An 18,529-nucleotide genomic window follows, 5' to 3' on the forward strand; every position below is an offset into this window, starting at 1 on the left:
TGGTGAAATGGTACATTTGAAGTGAGGTGAGGGGACACCACATCTGTGGTAGTTGATCTGCAGTCGTTCTGTCAGCCCATCAAGACATCAACTGGCTGGTGAACATGTCTCTTAAACTGCCAAAGGATAGACCTGCCTTAAGCTCTTATGTCATATGCAAATTTGTCTCCACTGAAAAGTTCCCCTTGGATACCATTATGAAGACCCCTAATTATTGCCTCATGGAGGTTGCCAGTGTGAAATGACATCACTTTGGGCCACTCAACATCACATTTTCAGCTCCAGTCGCCAAAGGATATTAGGCAACAAATTGACTTGAGACTAGTATATAGGTAAGTGCTATCTGATCATGAAAATATACATTTTGGGGCATGGAATCTGATAAAGTGGAAAAGCATTCTCCATTTTAAAGCTGTTTAAGGCTGTGACTGATGAAAAGCAAGTTCCACGAGATGCTGAACATATGAAGCTCCTTTATAGTTAGTTAGGCTGTGTTAATCTTGTAGTAACACTTCTAGAAACAGAAGAAGGTGTTCACACAATTTTAATGGGTAATGTTTCACAAATTGGGAGTCCTGGAGTCTGGATACCCAAGAGGTTTTAACTGTCAGATACTTGGTCTAGTCAAGTATTATCTCTTCTGACTTGAGACAGCTCTCCCAGGTTTCAAGCAAAAGTCTTCCCCAGCCCCACTACTTGAGAGTCTTTTAACAGGGATTGAACCTGAGGACATTGTATGAGCAGACCACGGGCTTTGCTCCCGATATATGGGCCCTGGCATGGGCTTCCAAGAAAACATTTTATGTTCAGCCTGTTAGTTTCAGTGAAATCAATAGACTTGTGGAAAGAGCAAGTGTGATTGTGAATCATGTAGGTTTGTTTCTGTTCTGTATAAAGTTTCCAGAATGGATGTAATTTGCCTAATTTTGGATTACTTGCCTTCTTCCTGTAGTTGTTTTCATTGACACTTCACATTACTTTCAGTCTGATGAACTAGTGGATTCAGCAGACTGAATGAAGCCCCTGCCCTGGGGGATGAAATGCTAGAATCCAAGGATGGAAAATATTTAAGCAAGAGTAGCTCTCATCCTTTGACATGCTCCTCTACCTACCTGTCCTACCAGAGACAGCTAAACCAATCACTCCGGGGTGAGAACCAAATCCTCTGGGAAAAGAACAGGACTATTCGCGAAGAGAACAAGACTTTCCGTATGGAAAACAAGGCTATTCGTGAACAGAATCGTACTCTCCGAGACGCAAACAATATTGACTGGGAGGAGGGCAGTGTCCTCAAGGAGAACAAACTGGACGCTTTGGATGAGGGAAAATCACTTGAGGAACAGGAAAAGGCTCTCCGAAAGCAGAATAAGGCTCTACGGGAAGAGATTAAATCCCTCCAGGAGCAGGATGTGGCCTTCAGAATGGAAGAGAAGGCTCTTCAAGAGGAGCTCACTGCTTTGTGGGAGGAGAACAAGGCCTTCCAAGAACAGATCAAGGCTCTCAGGGAGAATAGTGCTGCTCTCCTAGAAGAGGAAAAATGTCTCCGTCAAGAGAGGCAAGCCCTCCAAGAAGAAGAAGCTGCCCTCCAGGAAGAGAACAAAGCTCTTAGAGAAGAAAGGAAAGCTCTTGAAGAGGAGGATAAAGCCCTGAAGGAAGAGAATGAAGTTCTGCAGCAGTGGAAGACACTCCTCCAAGGAAGCCTCAGTGTGCAGATAGAAGGGCAGGGAGCCCTAATCTGAATATTCAGCCAAGAAAAATGTGGTTCTTCTGGCATACTGGTTAAAAGGGAGAGAGTGACCCCAACAAGCTAAAATAATTGTGCTACAGGTATTTACCAAGAATTAAGCATTAATATGCACTAAAACAACTTGATGTCTTCAGCCTTAATTCCAAAGGGTGTTAATAAATGTCATGGAGATCATTTATTTGTAAGGTTTCTTTCTAATTGTGCTTCATTTGATTTCAAGACCAGCAAAAATCCTCCCCGATTGCCACATTCCATCCCTCCATCATATAATTGCCCCTTGCTAGCATCCATGTGTTTATTTCCTTTCCTTTTCTACTTTTTGACTCTTCAGCAAAACACCAACCCTTAAGTGAATGCTCCAACATATTTCTTAGGCATGGCTTGGTTTATAGAAAACCTTGTTGATATATTCAGTTGAATGGTTTTTTTTCAGCCCCATCCCAAAGAATATGGGCAGGTGGGTTGCAACATCCATGTAAATAAACTCACAAAAGTTCTTAATCTGGTCTTAGTCCTCCTTTTCCGGCCTGTTGCCTTTCTGATACAATAGTTGATTCCAACATAATTTAAAAGACCGGTCAAGCCCTAATGTTACCTACTTCAAAGTAATTTCCATGGTGCCCATTGAGGCATCATCCTAAATAGATGTGTACTGGATTTCAGGAAAAATATGGAACTCTAAAACAATAATATACGAAAAGATCACTTTCCAATGCTCCAAAAACCTGCCTAAGATAGCACTCCATTTGGGGATGTTATGATGATGTGACATTAAACCTCAGTGTGCATTACAAGTGGCCTTATGAATTATGTCAGAAATAAGCATTGTGGAGTTCAGTGCAGCTTGTCCCTTGGAAAATACATATAAGATTGTTGTGAAGCTGATATTAATAACCTGCCATTACAATTTTGTTGCCTTCATATTCTGCTTCTAAGCTTCTCAGAGGCACCTTCAGAAATGAAATGCTGGAATATCTGGACCTGTTGTGTGATCTAACAAAGGCAGTTTCTACAGCACTATTTAGACTTCTATAAAATTTGATTCTATAGAAAATGCTTTCCAACTACCAAGCTTTTAAATAATGAACAAGCACTGTATTCTAATTAGACTTCATGAATTAATATGATGAAATTTACTTTCACATAGGGAAATTAATTACTTTCCATAAATACATTAGTAAATTATCATGCATTATTGGGAAATTTAAATGTGATTAACGGCACTTAAAAATGATCTGCTTATTTCCTGTGAATAATTAAGCTAAAACTTTGTTCTCAATATATTTACAGGGACAATATACACAAGTGCATTCATTTAGCAGTTTGATAGAGTTTGCCCAATAAAATAACAATCTCAAACTTTTAGAAATATGTAAAAATGCCATCCATAATTGGGCAAATGTTTTGGGAAACATAAAGAAAGCACAGATTTTAGCTGCCCGCATTGCTCATTTGAGCACACCTGCTAAAACATTGTTGTGAGTTCCATAGCCATCACAGACATGGTTGTCCTCTGCTATCTTTCTACAAAGTGTCCCCCCATGCTTGTAGAATTTGCAGCCCCAAGAGCTCATCTTTCCAGCTGGACAATTAAAAACTTTATGTTTAACGATGGAGGAACTGTGGCCCTCCAGGTACTGTTGGACATAAATCTCCCATCAGGCAATAGTAAGGGATAGTACAAGTTGGAATGCATCCAAATCAGAAGTGTCACAGAGATAAGCATTTGACTTGGAGACATATCTTAAGGGGCTCTGGAGTCTATGTGATTTCTGCCGCTGCTGCTGCTACATATATTGAATTATTGCATAAATTATGTCTGCTTAGAATGGTATGTTTATTGTGCTTTTTATTGTTTTACTCCTCTTTTTATTATGATGCAATTGGCATATTTGAACAAGATCCAAGGCAGAGGGGAAATGCTGTCAAGAGAGAATCAGCTGTATTAGAGAATTTGACCTGCTTCACCCAAATGGGTTTCCTATAAGGTCAAATGACAACCTAATCATAATGAATTTACACAATGGCCTTTCCATTCACCTCTGCTGTATGACTGGACACAGCATGGCATCTGATATGAGGATTGCAAGGGTTATGTAAGGCAGAATGTATTTATCTGCTCCTCACAAATAGAATAATTATCTGAGTCAAACAACATAATACTTTATTCATATTTTAATAAGAAAAGTCCTCTATAAACTGAGCAACATTTACAAGAACTTTATAAGCTGACCCATTAGCTGTTTGTCATACATCCAGCATTACTGCTTGATGACCAGGTGACATCTGTGGCCAGCAGTATCTTTTTCCTGCTTTCTTTGTGCACCAGCCATGGCCCTACTGGGACAATTAGTTTCTAGGCTCCATTCAGAGTGCTGGCTTTGAATTCAAAAGCTAAAACAGTCTGTGTCCCTAGTATCTGAAGGAGTGTGTCCCCCTCTGTGTCTCTTCTCGTGGCTAAAAAAACTCCACACACCCTGAAGTAAGAAGTTACCAGGTCCAAAGCCTTCTTAGTAGTGTACAACGCCATATCAAGGCAGGCCTGTTCAATTGACTCTCTCTTGTCCTGCAGAAAATCTGTTGTCCTTCAAGGGGTTTTGACTTCTGCAGTTGGAATCAGTTATATATATATAGAGAGAGAGAGAGAGAGAGAGAGAGAACTCTGCTAGCTAGCACGTCTTGTGCTGAGATTTACAATTGCCAATCATTATAGATAATAATAATAATAATAATAATAATAATAATAATAATAATAATAATAAAATTTATTTATATCCCGCCCTCCCCAGCCGAAGCTGGGCTCAGGGCGGCTAACAACAATCAAAATCATCCAACATTCTAAAAACATTCATTATAAAATTAATTAAAATCAAATTAAAATCAAATTGATGGCAACCATCAAGCAAAATTCTGTGCAGATTGCCAGAGGAGGGGGTCAGACTGCACCCTGACCAAAGGCCTGGTGGAACAGCTCTGTCTTGCAGGCCGTGCGGAAAGATGTCAGGTCCCGCAGGGCCCTAGTCTCTTGTGACAGAGCGTTCCACCAGATTGGAGCCGCGGCCGAGAAAGCCCTGGCTCTAGTTGAGGCCAGCCTAACCTAAAGATGTTTTGTATTGTTTTATGGCTGGGATGGGGATCCTCGAAGCCTTGCTATCTGGTCCTTGGGATGAACCTCAGGGCACCTCCCCTCTCCAGCCCACATCCCACAGCCACCTGGCTTCCGTGGCTGGAAGGTGCTCTTGAATTCTGATCCTGCCTGCCTAGATAGTGAATCTAGAAACTAGTCAAAGGTGAAAGGCACATTTGTTGCTCTGCCCACTCTTGCCTCAAAATTGATATTTCTCCGTAGCTGCGAGTATCACATTTTCATTCCTGAATACAAAACTGATGCCTATCCATTGTGGCCCCTGAAAATTTGTCCAGAAGGGAATGTGGCCCTCAAGCTGGAAGAAGTTCCCTACCCTTGTTTTACAATCAACTTGGGCAAGTGCCAATTCAACAAATAAACAAAATGATACAATGCAGCAGAGTGTTGCTAAATAATTGTTAACATTGTCTCACAAAGCTTTGCAGGCCTGCAGCAACAAAGACAATCCCAATTTTGTTTGTTTGTTTGTTTGTTTTTAAAAATATTTTCTGTTGATAAATAACTGGGGTCCATCTCAAATTTATTTCAGCTCCTCTGTCCAAATTTTGTTACATAAACTGCTTGTTCTGAAGGCAAATTAAGGACACACAACCTGTTAGCATATATCTGTGGAATGCTCTGCCAATAGAGATTCAGCAAGAACCTTCTGTTTCAACCTTTAAACACCTGCTGAAAACTTTTCTATGTCCCCTGGCTTACACCAGCAATTAATAGATACAAATTTCCATCATGGTTAGTTGATGGCCTCTGATTTTAATTTTTATTTGTTGTTTATTATATATATAGATATTATTGTAAACCTGTTTGGTATTATTATAATATAGCAGCATATAAACATTTAAAATAAGACAGATACACACATGTTTATTTTGTTTCTGGTAGACTAGAAACCTAGCTGGAAAAGGAATGAAATTAATCTTATGGTGGTGTTAGAGAACTAGAGTGAAATTGCCCAGCTCAGATGGGTTTCCTTACAGTAGAGGCCATTCCACACCTAAGTCTTAAGCAGCCCAAGTTGGGTCATGATATTTCCATCACTTTCTTCGCTTCTGTTTTCCTTGAAGCTTCTATGAATATGAGCTTGACAAGGGGATTTAGGAAATTATCCTTGGCTTTCACCCCAGGCTGCTTACTCAAATCTAACCTTGCTGGTGGGGAATCTGGGCATAGATCCAGAAATAAGCACTTTAATTGGAAACCAGGCACTTAACAGCAATTCTGTACGGTAATGCTGCTTCAGTTGCAGATCCCACCAATGCAATTGTACCCAGTGTTAAAGTCAAACGGATGCCTCCTGTCAGCCTTGCTAGTGATACCTTCTGAGTAATGCTGTACCCTTCAGCAGTTGAGCAGCAATCTCTTGTTTAGTTTGGCAATCCTTTCGCTCTTAATTTTTCATTAGGAAAACAAGATCAGGCTTTTGGCTTGCACAATTGTCTGAGAAAGGAAGACCAAAGCCAATACTGTAATTCTGTAAGATTTTGTTCAAGGAATCAAATGCCTTTTTCTTAGGTGAGGTATCTGTGATCAGTGGTGTTGCAAGGTGGGGGGGGGGGGCTGGGTGCCCCATGTTCCATGTCTTGGGGGATGACAAGAAGGCACCCTGTGGGGTGCTTGCCCTGCTGCCCAGCCCAGCCCAGGCACAGCGGTGCGAGCAGTCATCGCAGTGGCACAGCCGCATGTGGAGGATCCTCCGTTCGCGGCTGCAGCCATGAGCAGAGGAGCCCGTCATCGTCCATACGGCTCTTGGGCAGCGCCATCAGCAAACCGCTAAGTACAACACATGCACGGTGCCGCATGCATGTGCTGTGTGTAGCGACGCCGCACATGTGCTGTACATAATGGTTTGCCACCGGTGCGCCGTATGGTCAGCGGTGGGATCCTTCTGCCGCAAGCAGCAGCCACTTATGGCGAGCTGGGGGGGGCTCCTCCCAGCCAGTGGCGTAGCGTGGGTTGTCAGCACCCGGGGCAAGGCAAGTAATTTGCACCCCCTAACCCGTGGATTTGCGCCCCCTAACCCGTGGATTTGCGCCCCCTAACCCGTGGATTTGCGCCCCCTAACCCGTGGATTTGCGGCCCCTAACCCTAACCCCCAGATGTTGCGCCCGGTGCGGCCTGCTCCCCTGCCCCCCCACACTACACCACTGCTCCCAGCCTCCCTCCCTCCCTGGCTCGCTGTAAGTGGCTTCCGCTTTGCCGTTGTACAGCGAGCCAGGGAGGGAGGGGGATGGACGGGAGCCATGGCTCCTGAGAGGACGAGCTGTGCAGCTTTGCCAGCACTCCAGCAAAGTGGCATAGCTCCCACCTTTCCCCGATGGCTCAGGGTACTTGGGAGTCATGGGAATGGGGGCGCAGAGGCGTAGGAAGGGGGCGGACATTCAAAACCTTCCCACAACTCCCAAGCCTACCCTTAGCTGTCGATGTGTGGGGGGGGGTGACAAAAACATTTCCACACTGGGTTCCACCTGGGCTTGCTACGCCTCTGTCTGTGATGTGATGCGGGATTGGTGTGTGTGTGTGTGTGTGTGTGTGTGTGTGTGTGTGTGAGAGAGAGAGAGAGAGAGAGAGAGAGAGAGAGAGAGAGAGAGAGAGATGTCATTCTCCTAGTAATAAATTCCAATATTTTGTACCTGGAAAAGAGCTCTGCGGTGTCAGACCAATGGTTCATTTAGTCCAGCATCCTGATACCCCCATTGCAGACTGTGTGTGTGTGGCCAGCATTATTGGCTACAGGCTCTGTATCGGCATCAGCACAGGGCACAATTTGGCCAAACCTAAGCCCTTTGTTGTGAATGGGGAAAGTTAAGCTCAGCTTCAGTGTCTCCCAGTGAAATCAATGACCATTTCAGAGTGATTCATTTTGGATGGATTGTGATCTCAGAACTTATGGACTGCTTTTCCTCCACACAACACACAATTCTCTTATAAGGAATTCACTGCTCTGAGCTGTACTGACAGACACTGGCTTAGGTGAATTTAAAAGGGGGTTAGACAAGTTATTGGAAGGTGAAGGTTATCAATTGCCAAATGGAAGATTTCGAACAGGGATAGCCAATATGGTGGTTTCCAGAAGTTATTGGACTACAACTCCTACCTCCCATGACCATTGCCTATGTTGATTGGACTAATGGGAGTTGGAATCAAATAACATTTCAAGGGCACCATATTGGTTACCCGGTTTTCAATATCAGTTTCCCAAGTGCATACAGTAGAAGTGGGTAAGAGAGCTTTTCATTCATGTTGTCTTTATAGGCCCCTCAGAAGCACCTTTGTAACCACAACGGAAAACAGGATACTCATAGAATCAAAGAATTGTGGACCCAATGGTTATCTAGTCCAGCCCCCTGCAATGCAGGAATCTCAGCTAAAGCATCCTGAAAAAGATGAACCAGTGTTCTGATCGACCGGGGCTCCTAAGGACTCAAACTGCTTCACATAATTTATCTCAAAAATCTGTAGCTGAAAGTATGTAATTTTTATTCCTAAATACAAAATTGATACCTATCCATTGTGTCTTTAGATCTCATACATATGTGGATTACATATCACTATGAGTGCAGTAATACATAGCTATTAAAGAATTCCAAATTTGTACTGGCTTCATATTTATTCTTAGTCTGTCAGTGGCTTAAGAGAATGCCTAAAGAAGAATAAATATGAAGCCAGTACAAATTTGGAATTCTTTCAGACCATCCCTGAGGAACACACACACACACATTTAATGACTCACATTTTAAGCTCTGTAGCCCAAGGTCAGAAAGCTGTTTAATTCAGAGGAAGAGTGAGATGTAAATAAGGAGACAATAAGTAGTGAGCTGCTGGGTATCTGTTAAAAGTGGGTATTCTAATTCAATGTTTATCACAGTTCAATAGAAACTTTAAAATGTAGCCTTTTGAGGTGGGGAAACATATTATAGGGGCCATTGTTCAAGGAGAACTTAATGTAGACTTATGAAGACTATGCATAAAGAATGTGGATACTTCAAATAGTTAGAGATGTTGTGCATAAGAAACAATATTCAAAAGAAAACTCTCCCTTTCATCAGTCTGTTCACTATATAGAAGGGTCTGGTAACTTCTGTTTCAGTGTATCTGAAGAAGTGTGCATGCACACGAAAGCTCATACCAAGAACTAACTTAGTTGGTCTTTAAGGTGCTACTGGAAGGAATTTTTTTTGTTTCAACTTCTGTGTGTTGTTGCTTGATCCTGCAATCTTTTATGTGTACAAGAGTGCTCATGTATGTGTAGAAGTAGGAGGTAGAGGAGAAATTTGACTCAGTACATATTTAAAGCTGATTCTATCAAATTCACACAGAGAGAGAGGGGGGGGGAGTGAAACACACCTTTTGCTATGCTGCTCTCCAACCAAAAGTGTTTACAAGAATGCATTTATTAGAGGAAATTATAGATTGAAATGAAAAGATGATTAGTGAACTTACCATGCAACAATACATTATATGAGAGAACATTGCTTGCCAATATGTGTACATTAGTCAAAATGGCATATAAAATGTTTGTATTGTGAAAATTCTACTGAATTTTCATTTGGTTTTTTTAAAGTGAAATGTGGAGAACTAAGAAACTAAGACTGAAAAAATGTGAAACTAAGAGAATCAGAACTGATCTATCCTTCCATCCCTATGTGGAAGGGCCATAGCTCAGTGGGAGAACACCTGATTTGGATAGAAGGTTCCAGCTTCAATATCTGGTATCTCCAGATAGGGCTGGGAAAGAAGCTGTGAAGGTCTGGATTAAAAATAAATAAATAGACAAATTGTTGGGGGAAAACTAGGAAGGACTCTCTCTGAAATCCTGGAGAGCTGCAGCTGTTATTGCAGGCAATATTGAGCTGATGCCCCAATGGTTGAACTTGGAATAAGGCAACTTCCAGTGTTCTTCCTAACCAGGTTGAGAGCCAAGAATGTTGTAAGTAAAGGTAATGGGACCCCTGACCATTAGGTCCAGTCGCGAACAACTCTGGGGTTGCGGCGCTTATCTCACTTTATTGGCCGAGGGAGCCGGTGTACAGCTTCCGGGTCATGTGGCCAGCATGACTAAGCCGCTTCTGGCGAACCAGAGCAGTGCACAGAAACGCCGTTTACCTTCCCGCCGGAGTGGTACCTATTTATCTACTTGCACTTTGACGTGCTTTCAAACTGCTACGTTGGAAGGAGCAGGGACCTAGCAACTGGAGCTCACCGCATCACAGGGATTCAATCCATCGACCTTCTGATCGGCAAGTCCTAGGCTCTGTGGTTTAACCCACAGCACCACCCGCATCCCTGCAAAAATCACATTGTTCATGAGTAGGCAGCTCAACACAGTTCTGTCCCATGCCTGCTTTTTCTTACCTCAAAGCCAGCTCCATCCCATCTTGTTCATCACCAACAAAAGTAGTACTTTTGAGGTGGGATGAGGACTGCTTCAGATTTACAAGGACAACATTGACTCCTCTAATGGCATTGAAGATTCAATGGGAGAAAGACCTGGGAGAGTCTTTTGATAATGCAGAAATGGGACAAGATTTGGAGAAAGGCCTCATCTATATCGATACTGGCAAAAATAACGATAAAATGTCTTAAAAGTAGTGCATTGCTTAAGGAAAATAAAATTGATAGCACAATCTCATTGCTTTGCTGGAAGAGCTGCAACAACCCTGACTCTCTCTCCATGTCCCCAAGTGCAACTTTTTTTGGAGAAACATATTAAATGAAACAAGCACAAGCACAAAGCAAAATGTTCCTTTGGACTCTTAAAATTGTACCATTGCCTTATTATGGAAAGGAGGCCAAATATTTTTCATGTAAAAGTCTTAGAACACATTCTTTGTCAGTGGCAAAACTGACTATTGCCTGATACTGGAAGACACTGAAAGAAGACCATCATGAAGCATGGATTACTCAATTACAGGGCCTGATATTAATGGACAAGCCTCCAAGTCTTTTTATTTATTTTTTGTATAAATGATTTTTATTGGTTTTTCATGTAATCACATTACGTAATATTATACCCTCTTATTTTATCTCTTTGGCTCGACTGAGCCTAACGACTTCCCTCCCTCCCGTCTGATGGTTTACAAAGTTAAACTTTACATCTTTACATCTTGCTTCTTTTCCTATCCTTGTTACATCATTACCTAAAATATTATATTACTCAACCTGAATAGGTAGCAATTTCACCTTACAGATCTTCAGATAACCCTGCTAATGATGTTAATTGCTTACAGTTGTCCTTCAATATAATATTTGAATGCTTGGTATCACTGGTTCCAGATTCTTCCCATCAGTTTCGCCAGTTCTGCAAAGTCCATCATTTTCATCTGCCACTCTTCTTTTGTTGGTAGCTCCTGTTGATTCCATCTTTGGGCTAACAAAATCCTTGCCTCAGTTGTTGCATATAAGAACAATGTTTTATCTTGTCTCAGTATCTCTCTACCCACTGTACCCAATAAAAAAGCTTATTTTTTTAACAAAAGTGTTTTTAAACATTTTCTTCAATTCATTATATATCATTTCCCAGAAAGCTTTTACCTCTTTACATGTCCACCACATATGGTAAAAAGTACCTTCCTTTTCCTTTCATTTCCAACATTCATTTTTTTGGTATACATTTTTGTATACATTTTGGCCAATTTAACTGGTGTTAATACCACCTATACATCATTTTCATAACATTTTCTTTAAGCGTACTACATGCTGTAAAATTAACAACTTCATTCTATAACCTATTCCAATCTTCTATGTTATGAAGCCTCCAAGTCTTTTTATGCCACTTGGCGTGATTTATCACCTGTGCAGCATAGAAGGAAGTTTCAAAGAAGCTGCTTTGTGAGGCTATGATTGCAAATGAGCTCAAAACCTTGATCCTTGAAGCATATACAATTTATTTATCCTCTCCCACACAAAAACCCCGAATAAAACAACATGGGAGAAAATAACTATCATTTCTACACAGAACTTTGAAAAATATATCCAGGGTTAACCACCGACACCTTTCTATTATCTGTATATAAATTGTGTTTAATTTTGGCATCTGTTCTATATATTTCTACAATAGCTCTCCCTAGTGGATGCCTGACTTAGTGCTGCAGCAGGTATCTGATTTACATGTGCTATTGATAGATGTATTCCAACATTATGCCTTGACACACTTGAAGCAGGTATCAGTTTAATTTAACACTATAAGAGACAGTAAATTTTATTTAGTGTTTAAACCATGAATAGACTTTGTATTGATATGTAGTGCAAGGGAAGATCTGACTCACATCTTGGGTAGAGTGTCAAATCCACCAGCCATTCATTTGGCTATGCCTTTCAATTAAAAGTGTAATATCAAAAACGTCTCCCTCCCTCTCTCACTCTCACGCACTGCCATTCCCTGTCCTCTATTACCTTTCTTGATGGATTTATAGGGAAGTCTTAATTTGAAAAGGCAGAATACAATATTCTAAAGGAGTGGAGGAGAGCAAATATTCATTCGGAGTAAAGCATGAAAAACACAGGAATGCAAGAAAGCACCTTATAGAGTCAGCCTATTGACTGGCATAGTGTTAGCTATTCCAAGTGACATCTGCCCTCCAGGGTCTGAGGCAGAGAGAGGCCTTTCCCAACATCCGAGGTCCCCAAACTTAAGGTGGAAGAACTTGTGTAGAACACACACAAAAGAAAATTTATATTGAAACAGTTGTACATTCAGCATTACGTAGGTTCCTTTCTCACTGTCAAAAATACTTTTCAGGTTTATATTAGCATTTTTAAGTAGAATGGCTGCTCTCCCATAGACATTTTAGGAAGTGCAATCATCTAAGAGGCTGCTTGGAAGCTCCCAAGAGTGGCAAGTGATTTTTTTTTTTGTATTAAAAAATGTTTAAAACTTAATACCTACTTCCAGGAACACCCTATAGTAGCAGATGAGGAAGTTATGAGTCCCCCTGAGTCTTGGGAATGGTGGAAGAAAGGTTTTACTGCTATTTGTGTTTTGTTTTTTTTTAAAAATGATATATATCACTGTGTAACTTAAGAAGCAAAGACAGAATGAAGAAGCTTGCCATCTAAATTTTGAAGGAAAACATAATGGCACAAGAGATGATCAGAGCAACCCTCGCCACAGGACCACAGATAAGCACACTTCGGACTACTCAGTCAGAGGTGTGCATCACAAAGCTGTCAGTAAGAGTGTTACTCCAGGATTTTACAGCAGGGTGGGGAAACATTTCTGCCTGAGAGCCACATTCTGTCTTTGCCACCAAAGGAAGGAGAAAGAAGGGAGAAGTGGCAGAATCCGAGACCAGGGAGAAGAGTCGGTGGAAGAAGATTGGAAGAAATTTAAAGACTATCTACAGAAATATTGCAAAATTAATGAATGTTAGAATGATGTCGGATAGAAATTAAGTGGTTTCCAGCTGTAATGCTTTAAGAGAATATGGGGGGGGGGGGAGATTTAGAAATAGGTAAAATTTATTAATAAGGATTTGCTGAACTAATAATTTGAACTGGAATACAAAAAAGGGAGGTATGAGGAGGTCTGGGAAATAAGTTAATGAAAAATAAGTAATGGAAACTTTATGTGTTTTTTAATTATTTTTATTTTTGTATTTTTGTTATTATTTTTGTTTGTTTTTAACTTTTTGGTTTTTATTGTATTATTATGGAAAACCTTAATAAATATTCTTGAAAGAGAATGAAGGGAGAAGCAAACAGAATCAACAACACACCGGAGGAATTAAAGATGCAGGGGTCTAGAGGCCATACTTTTCTGGTTATTTCTGAACTATGCTTGCTAGTAAAAGAAGACCCACCAGATGGCAGTCGAAGCTTGCAAAAGCAATATCTCTCCCATAGTGCCACAGCGTTCAGACTGGGACATATAGCACTATATTTCTGCTACTGGAATAAATATACTGTGTTCAGATTCAAATGTGTATGATGAGGACCTCACATGAAGAAAGTATCGCCTCAAAGTTTCACACAGGGGGCATTTGTTCCCAGGCCCACTTCTCTTAATCGATAACAGCATTAAGAAAGATGAAACTGCCGAGAACAAATTCAAAAGGAGCCCAGGTGTGTATGTCCCAGTGGCATTATAACTATCAGTGAATAGAATATTTATAAAGTGATTCACAGCCATTATCCCTGCAACCTGATAATGTGTGTGAAGTGCTTTATAAAGCGTCTGTGGTCCAGATATTTATCTCCCCACCCTACCCCAAGGGCCAACATTGACAAGTGGGTAGCTCCACCTCCATCTGTCATTCATCTGATGCTGTAGTGATGTCAGGTGGGTAGTTACCAACCTGCCAAAGTTTACCCATGGGGTGAGGGACGTGTCTGCTTTGCCAGCATGTTCCCTGCAGCAACGCCCCCCACCCAACCCATCACCTGATACCACGCAGTGACATCTGATGGCTGGCAGATGAATATGGTTATGGGGAAATAGCCTTTCAGATAAAACTGGACTCCCTGGAGGCAGCCAGATGTCTCCCAACTCTGCTTACAACATAGAGAAATATTATTCTCCTTCTATTACTGGATGATGGGTAGGAAGCTGAGAGGGTGGCTCTGACAAATGCCACCCATTGCATTTGTGACTGGGGCAATATATGTACTAGGACCTTCCTGGTCCACTTTATCCACAACTTTATTTAAATACACATATGTGAGTGGTTGCTTAGGAATTAAGTACTATCTGTCCTTGCCCCAGGGACAGAACTGATTTCTGGATTCCAGCGGAAGCCAGTCAGGGAAAAATTGGGGAGGAATCATTGGGGAGAAATGAAGCTGGGCAGCAGACCCTCACTTCTCACCCGCATGCTCCTGGGGGCTTGCACGGCCCAAGCCCAATGCCAGGGACTTGGACAAAAGGATGGCAAGCCCCTGGATTCCTTTAACAGAATTCCCTTGTAGCACCACCATTGGAGGGGTAGGCACTTACCCCTCCACCAACCAATTTGAACCAATGCCTAACTGCAAACCTTACAAGTTGTGATGATTTGCTATGCAGAAGGCAAAAACCAAATGGCACCAGCCAATCAGCCAAATGGACAAAATTCCTACCAGGCCCCTGCCCGAACAGCAGGCAACCAAATGACAGGCATAGCAAGGTCAAAGCAAAGAAAACCCCACTTCAGGGAGGGTGGGCAGGTGATCTGGTGAATGCAGCCCAAGAGGACACCCAAAGCTGTGTGCCCAGTATTTAAAACATTTGTCCCCACCCCCAAATTGGCAACATTCGAATCTACCCGGAGACGCAATTACCCAATCACTGCCTGAGAACATCCAAACAGCTCTGCCCAGCAACAGTGAGGGGGGGCTACTGGCCCCCACCACAACACGTGCTGTCTGTTAGGAAGAACACATTTTGTGGAATTCCTTCCAACACTGGCACCAGTGTTAACTACAGTGGTACCTTGGTTTATGAACTTAATCTGTTCCGGGAGTCCATTCTTAAACCAAAGGGTTCTTTTTTTTGCCACTGTTTTTATTGATTTTCATATTATATATTTATACATTCTTACAATATTAATAACCTAAAACTCTCATGATTACCACTTCCCTCTACCCCTCTTCTGGTTTTCTTGTTTCCACACTATAATATTTACACATTGATTTATATCAGCATACTGTTCATATCTATACATGGTTCTTTCTATAATCTCATATAGAATGCTCCATCAATTATACGTTGTAAGGTTTATCTCAGACCTGCCAGTGTTCTTATATGTAAACACTGTTTCTCAAGGTAAGTTATAAATTTCTTCCAGTCTTTTTGGAACATCTGGTCGTCCGGCTCACGAATTCGTCCCGTCAACCTGGCTAATTCTGCGTACTCTACCATCTTTGTTTGCCATTCCTCAATAGTCGGCAGATCTTGATGTTTCCATCCTTGAGCTATCAAAACTTTGATAGAGTTTTAAACCAAGGCGTTCTTAAACCAAGGCGTTCTTTCCCATAGCAGTGGGGGACTCAATTTACAAATGGAACACACTCAACAGGAAGCAGAACATGTTCTGCTTCCAAGGCAAAGTTCACAAACCAAAACACCTACTTCTGAGTTTGCAGCGTTCTTAATCCAAGTTGTTCATAAACTAAGCTGTTCTTAAACCAAGGTACCACTGTACGTGTAAGCATGGGATGAAAGCACTTTCACCTTCCTGAAAATTATATTTATTGTTAGTGTTTCTTATCTTAATCAGGGTGTTATATAATGTTTACCTGTGTTTAATTTTTATCTTTTGATTCTATTGCAAGTTGCTTTGAAGTCCTTTTTTAAAAAGCAGAAAGGTGGAACATTACTCAATGGTGGGGTTTGTAGACATATAAATAAATCAGTTCCCTATTGGTCCAGTCTAAATGTTGGTTAGATAGAGTATTTTAGTGTTAAGCAGATGGCTGCAATCTTACCAGAAAAATCAGACACAGAAATGTCTCCATTAGCTTTCTTTTAAGTTGCAATTAAGCCTTTTATAGTTTTGCAGAAACATGTACTGAAACATCCCTTCAATTTCCCTATCTATTCAGGCCAAAATGAAGCAAGTTTGATGGCTTGTGGAAATGCTTCCATTAACAAACTTGGCTTTTGTTATTGTTTGTGTTGCTTACAAAAAAGAAAAAGAAAGAAAGAAAGCGCCTTTATTCCCAGCTGACAAAAATTCCAGATCAGGACAACTGCAGGCCACATAATCTGAGCTTCAGCCCATTTGCCATTGTCATGTATCTGCATAAACAATTCCCAATGTTCCTGCTCTTTATGTGTGGGAGATACAAGTATATTTGAAATGTTTTTCAACGCCACCTGTCTGTGCCTTCAATTTAGTCTTTTTCTGCAGTTGCCAAGAGTATACTGCCACATAACAATGTGGTCTTATTTCCCTTTCATTATTGTATAAACCTCAGTCACCTACTCCACTAAAAGATTCAGACAGGCAATCAAACACTTAGAAATCCAACATAAAGGCTGCCAACCCAGCCTTAGCTGTATGAATCTTCCTCTCTCTCCTAAGGGCATGCTCAATATTTTGCATTCAAATGCTTGTGAAGGTGAGAAAAGAGACATGCAACCAGCAAAAGCAACCAGCAATTGAAGCTAGTGGTCTGACATGTCAGTTCAATGGGGCCACCTGCAACTAGCTGTCCTGTCCTACGATTTGCTGTGCCAGCAAATACTGTATTGTGCTTGTGGTAGACTTGCTATGGAAAGGAGTATGTGCTAGGAAGGGAAGAGGTTCAAGGAGAGAGAAGCTGGCTCCCTATTCTATGGAGGGGAAAAGGAGAGTTGGGAGTGGTCAAAAGAAGTAAAAAGTAGCAGATGGGGAAGAGTAAATTTGGGTCCATGCCTTAGAAGCAGAAGTAAAGGTAAAGGTAAAGGTACCCCTGCCCGTACGGGCCAGTCTTGACAGACTCTAGGGTTGTGCGCTCATCTCACTCTAGAGGCCGGGAGCCAGCGCTGTCCGCAGACACTTCCGAGTCACGTGGCCAGCGTGCCAAGCTGCATCTGGCGAGCCAGCGCAGCACACGGAATGCCGTTTACCTTCCCGCTGGTAAGCGGTCCCTATTTATCTACTTGCCCCCGGGGGTGCTTTCGAACTGCTAGGTTGGCAGGTGCTGGGACCAAACGCCGGGAGCGCACCCCGCCGCGGGGATTCGAACCGCCGACCATGCGATCGGCAAGTCCTAGGCGCTGAGGTTTTACCCACAGCGCCACCCGCGTCCCCAGAAGTAGTTGCCCTCAATACTCTACCTCCCCCGCTAAGAACGTATGAACCAGGCTTCCTCAACCTCGGCCCTCCAGATGTTTTGAGACTACAATTCCCATCATCCCTGACCACTGGTCCTGCTAGCTAGGGATCATGGGAGTTGTAGGCCAGAAACATCTGGAGGGCCGAGGTTGAGGAAGCCTGCTATGAAGAGACAATGAGTCTACCCATGCAGAGGGGGAAATCATGTCAATAATAATGTATCAATACAAGCAGTCAGCATCATGGCCCTGGCTAGGGCATCCTTTGAGGTCTGTGGTGGAAAGCAGGGCTGCACAGCTGTCCTCCATTAGGCAAAGGCCACTGCTGCCAAAATAGGAAGCAGGGGAGTCATGGGAAAGTAGTTGGGAGGCGACAGAAAGATGGGTGTTCTTTCCTGGTCCATTCATGGGGCAGGAGTGTGCGCAGATAGTGACCAGTTAAAATATTGCTCACAGATTGTCAGCATGCAATTAAATTTGGTGTGTCTGGTTTGTTATTTCATCTCAATAGCTTTAGACCTTGACAGGGGAGAGTTTTACAACTGGTTTAAAAACCGAACACCCTGTTTCCTGGGGAAAGATTCAACTAAACAGTTGCACTAGCGGGAACCGGGACAATGAGTCCCGCTTTCACAAGAGGGCTTTCTTCCTTCTCCTTCCATGTGCCCCCACCCAAGTGGCTCTGTTCCTGGGGGGTGAGGAGACGGAAGCTTGTCCTCACTAGCAAATGAAAGGTTTGTATAGTGTTTAGCAGCATGATGTTGAATTCCTCACTTCATCTTTAACAGCAGCTTCAAATGCAGAGGTTTAGCATGGGGTGGGAAGTAATGGGGAATGTATATGTGGAGAGAACCTCTGTGTTGACCAGCAGGTAGGGCTTTTCCTACCTGCCTTGCCCCAT

The 18,529-nt window shown here is 42.2% G+C and overlaps 1 protein-coding gene across 2 annotated transcripts; it reads left to right on the plus strand.

Annotated features, from left to right (window-relative positions):
* The first annotated feature begins 212 nt into the window (after positions 1-212).
* LOC310842910 (uncharacterized protein) lies at positions 213-1,932 on the plus strand. 2 transcript variants are annotated; one of them, XM_083735153.1, is made up of 2 exons: positions 213-332; positions 985-1,932. In XM_083735153.1, exon 2 carries the CDS (start codon positions 1,041-1,043, stop codon positions 1,737-1,739), a length of 699 nt encoding a protein of 232 aa, XP_083591279.1. In that variant the 5' UTR covers positions 213-332; positions 985-1,040; the 3' UTR covers positions 1,740-1,932. The 2 variants fall into 2 exon arrangements, with proteins under 2 accessions (XP_083591279.1, XP_083591278.1); XM_083735152.1 differs by having other exon boundaries at positions 237-332; positions 953-1,932.
* Positions 1,933-18,529: the final 16,597 nt, after the last annotated feature.

Source organism: Podarcis gaigeae (assembly GCF_964106915.1).
Source record: "Podarcis gaigeae genome assembly, chromosome: 4".
Classification (NCBI taxonomy): Eukaryota; Metazoa; Chordata; class Lepidosauria; order Squamata; family Lacertidae; genus Podarcis; species Podarcis gaigeae.

Coding starts and splice junctions, on each gene's coding strand:
- LOC310842910 (XM_083735153.1), top strand. CDS start 1,041: ATGCTAGAATCCAAGGATGGAAAATATTTAAGCAAGAGTAGCTCTCAT.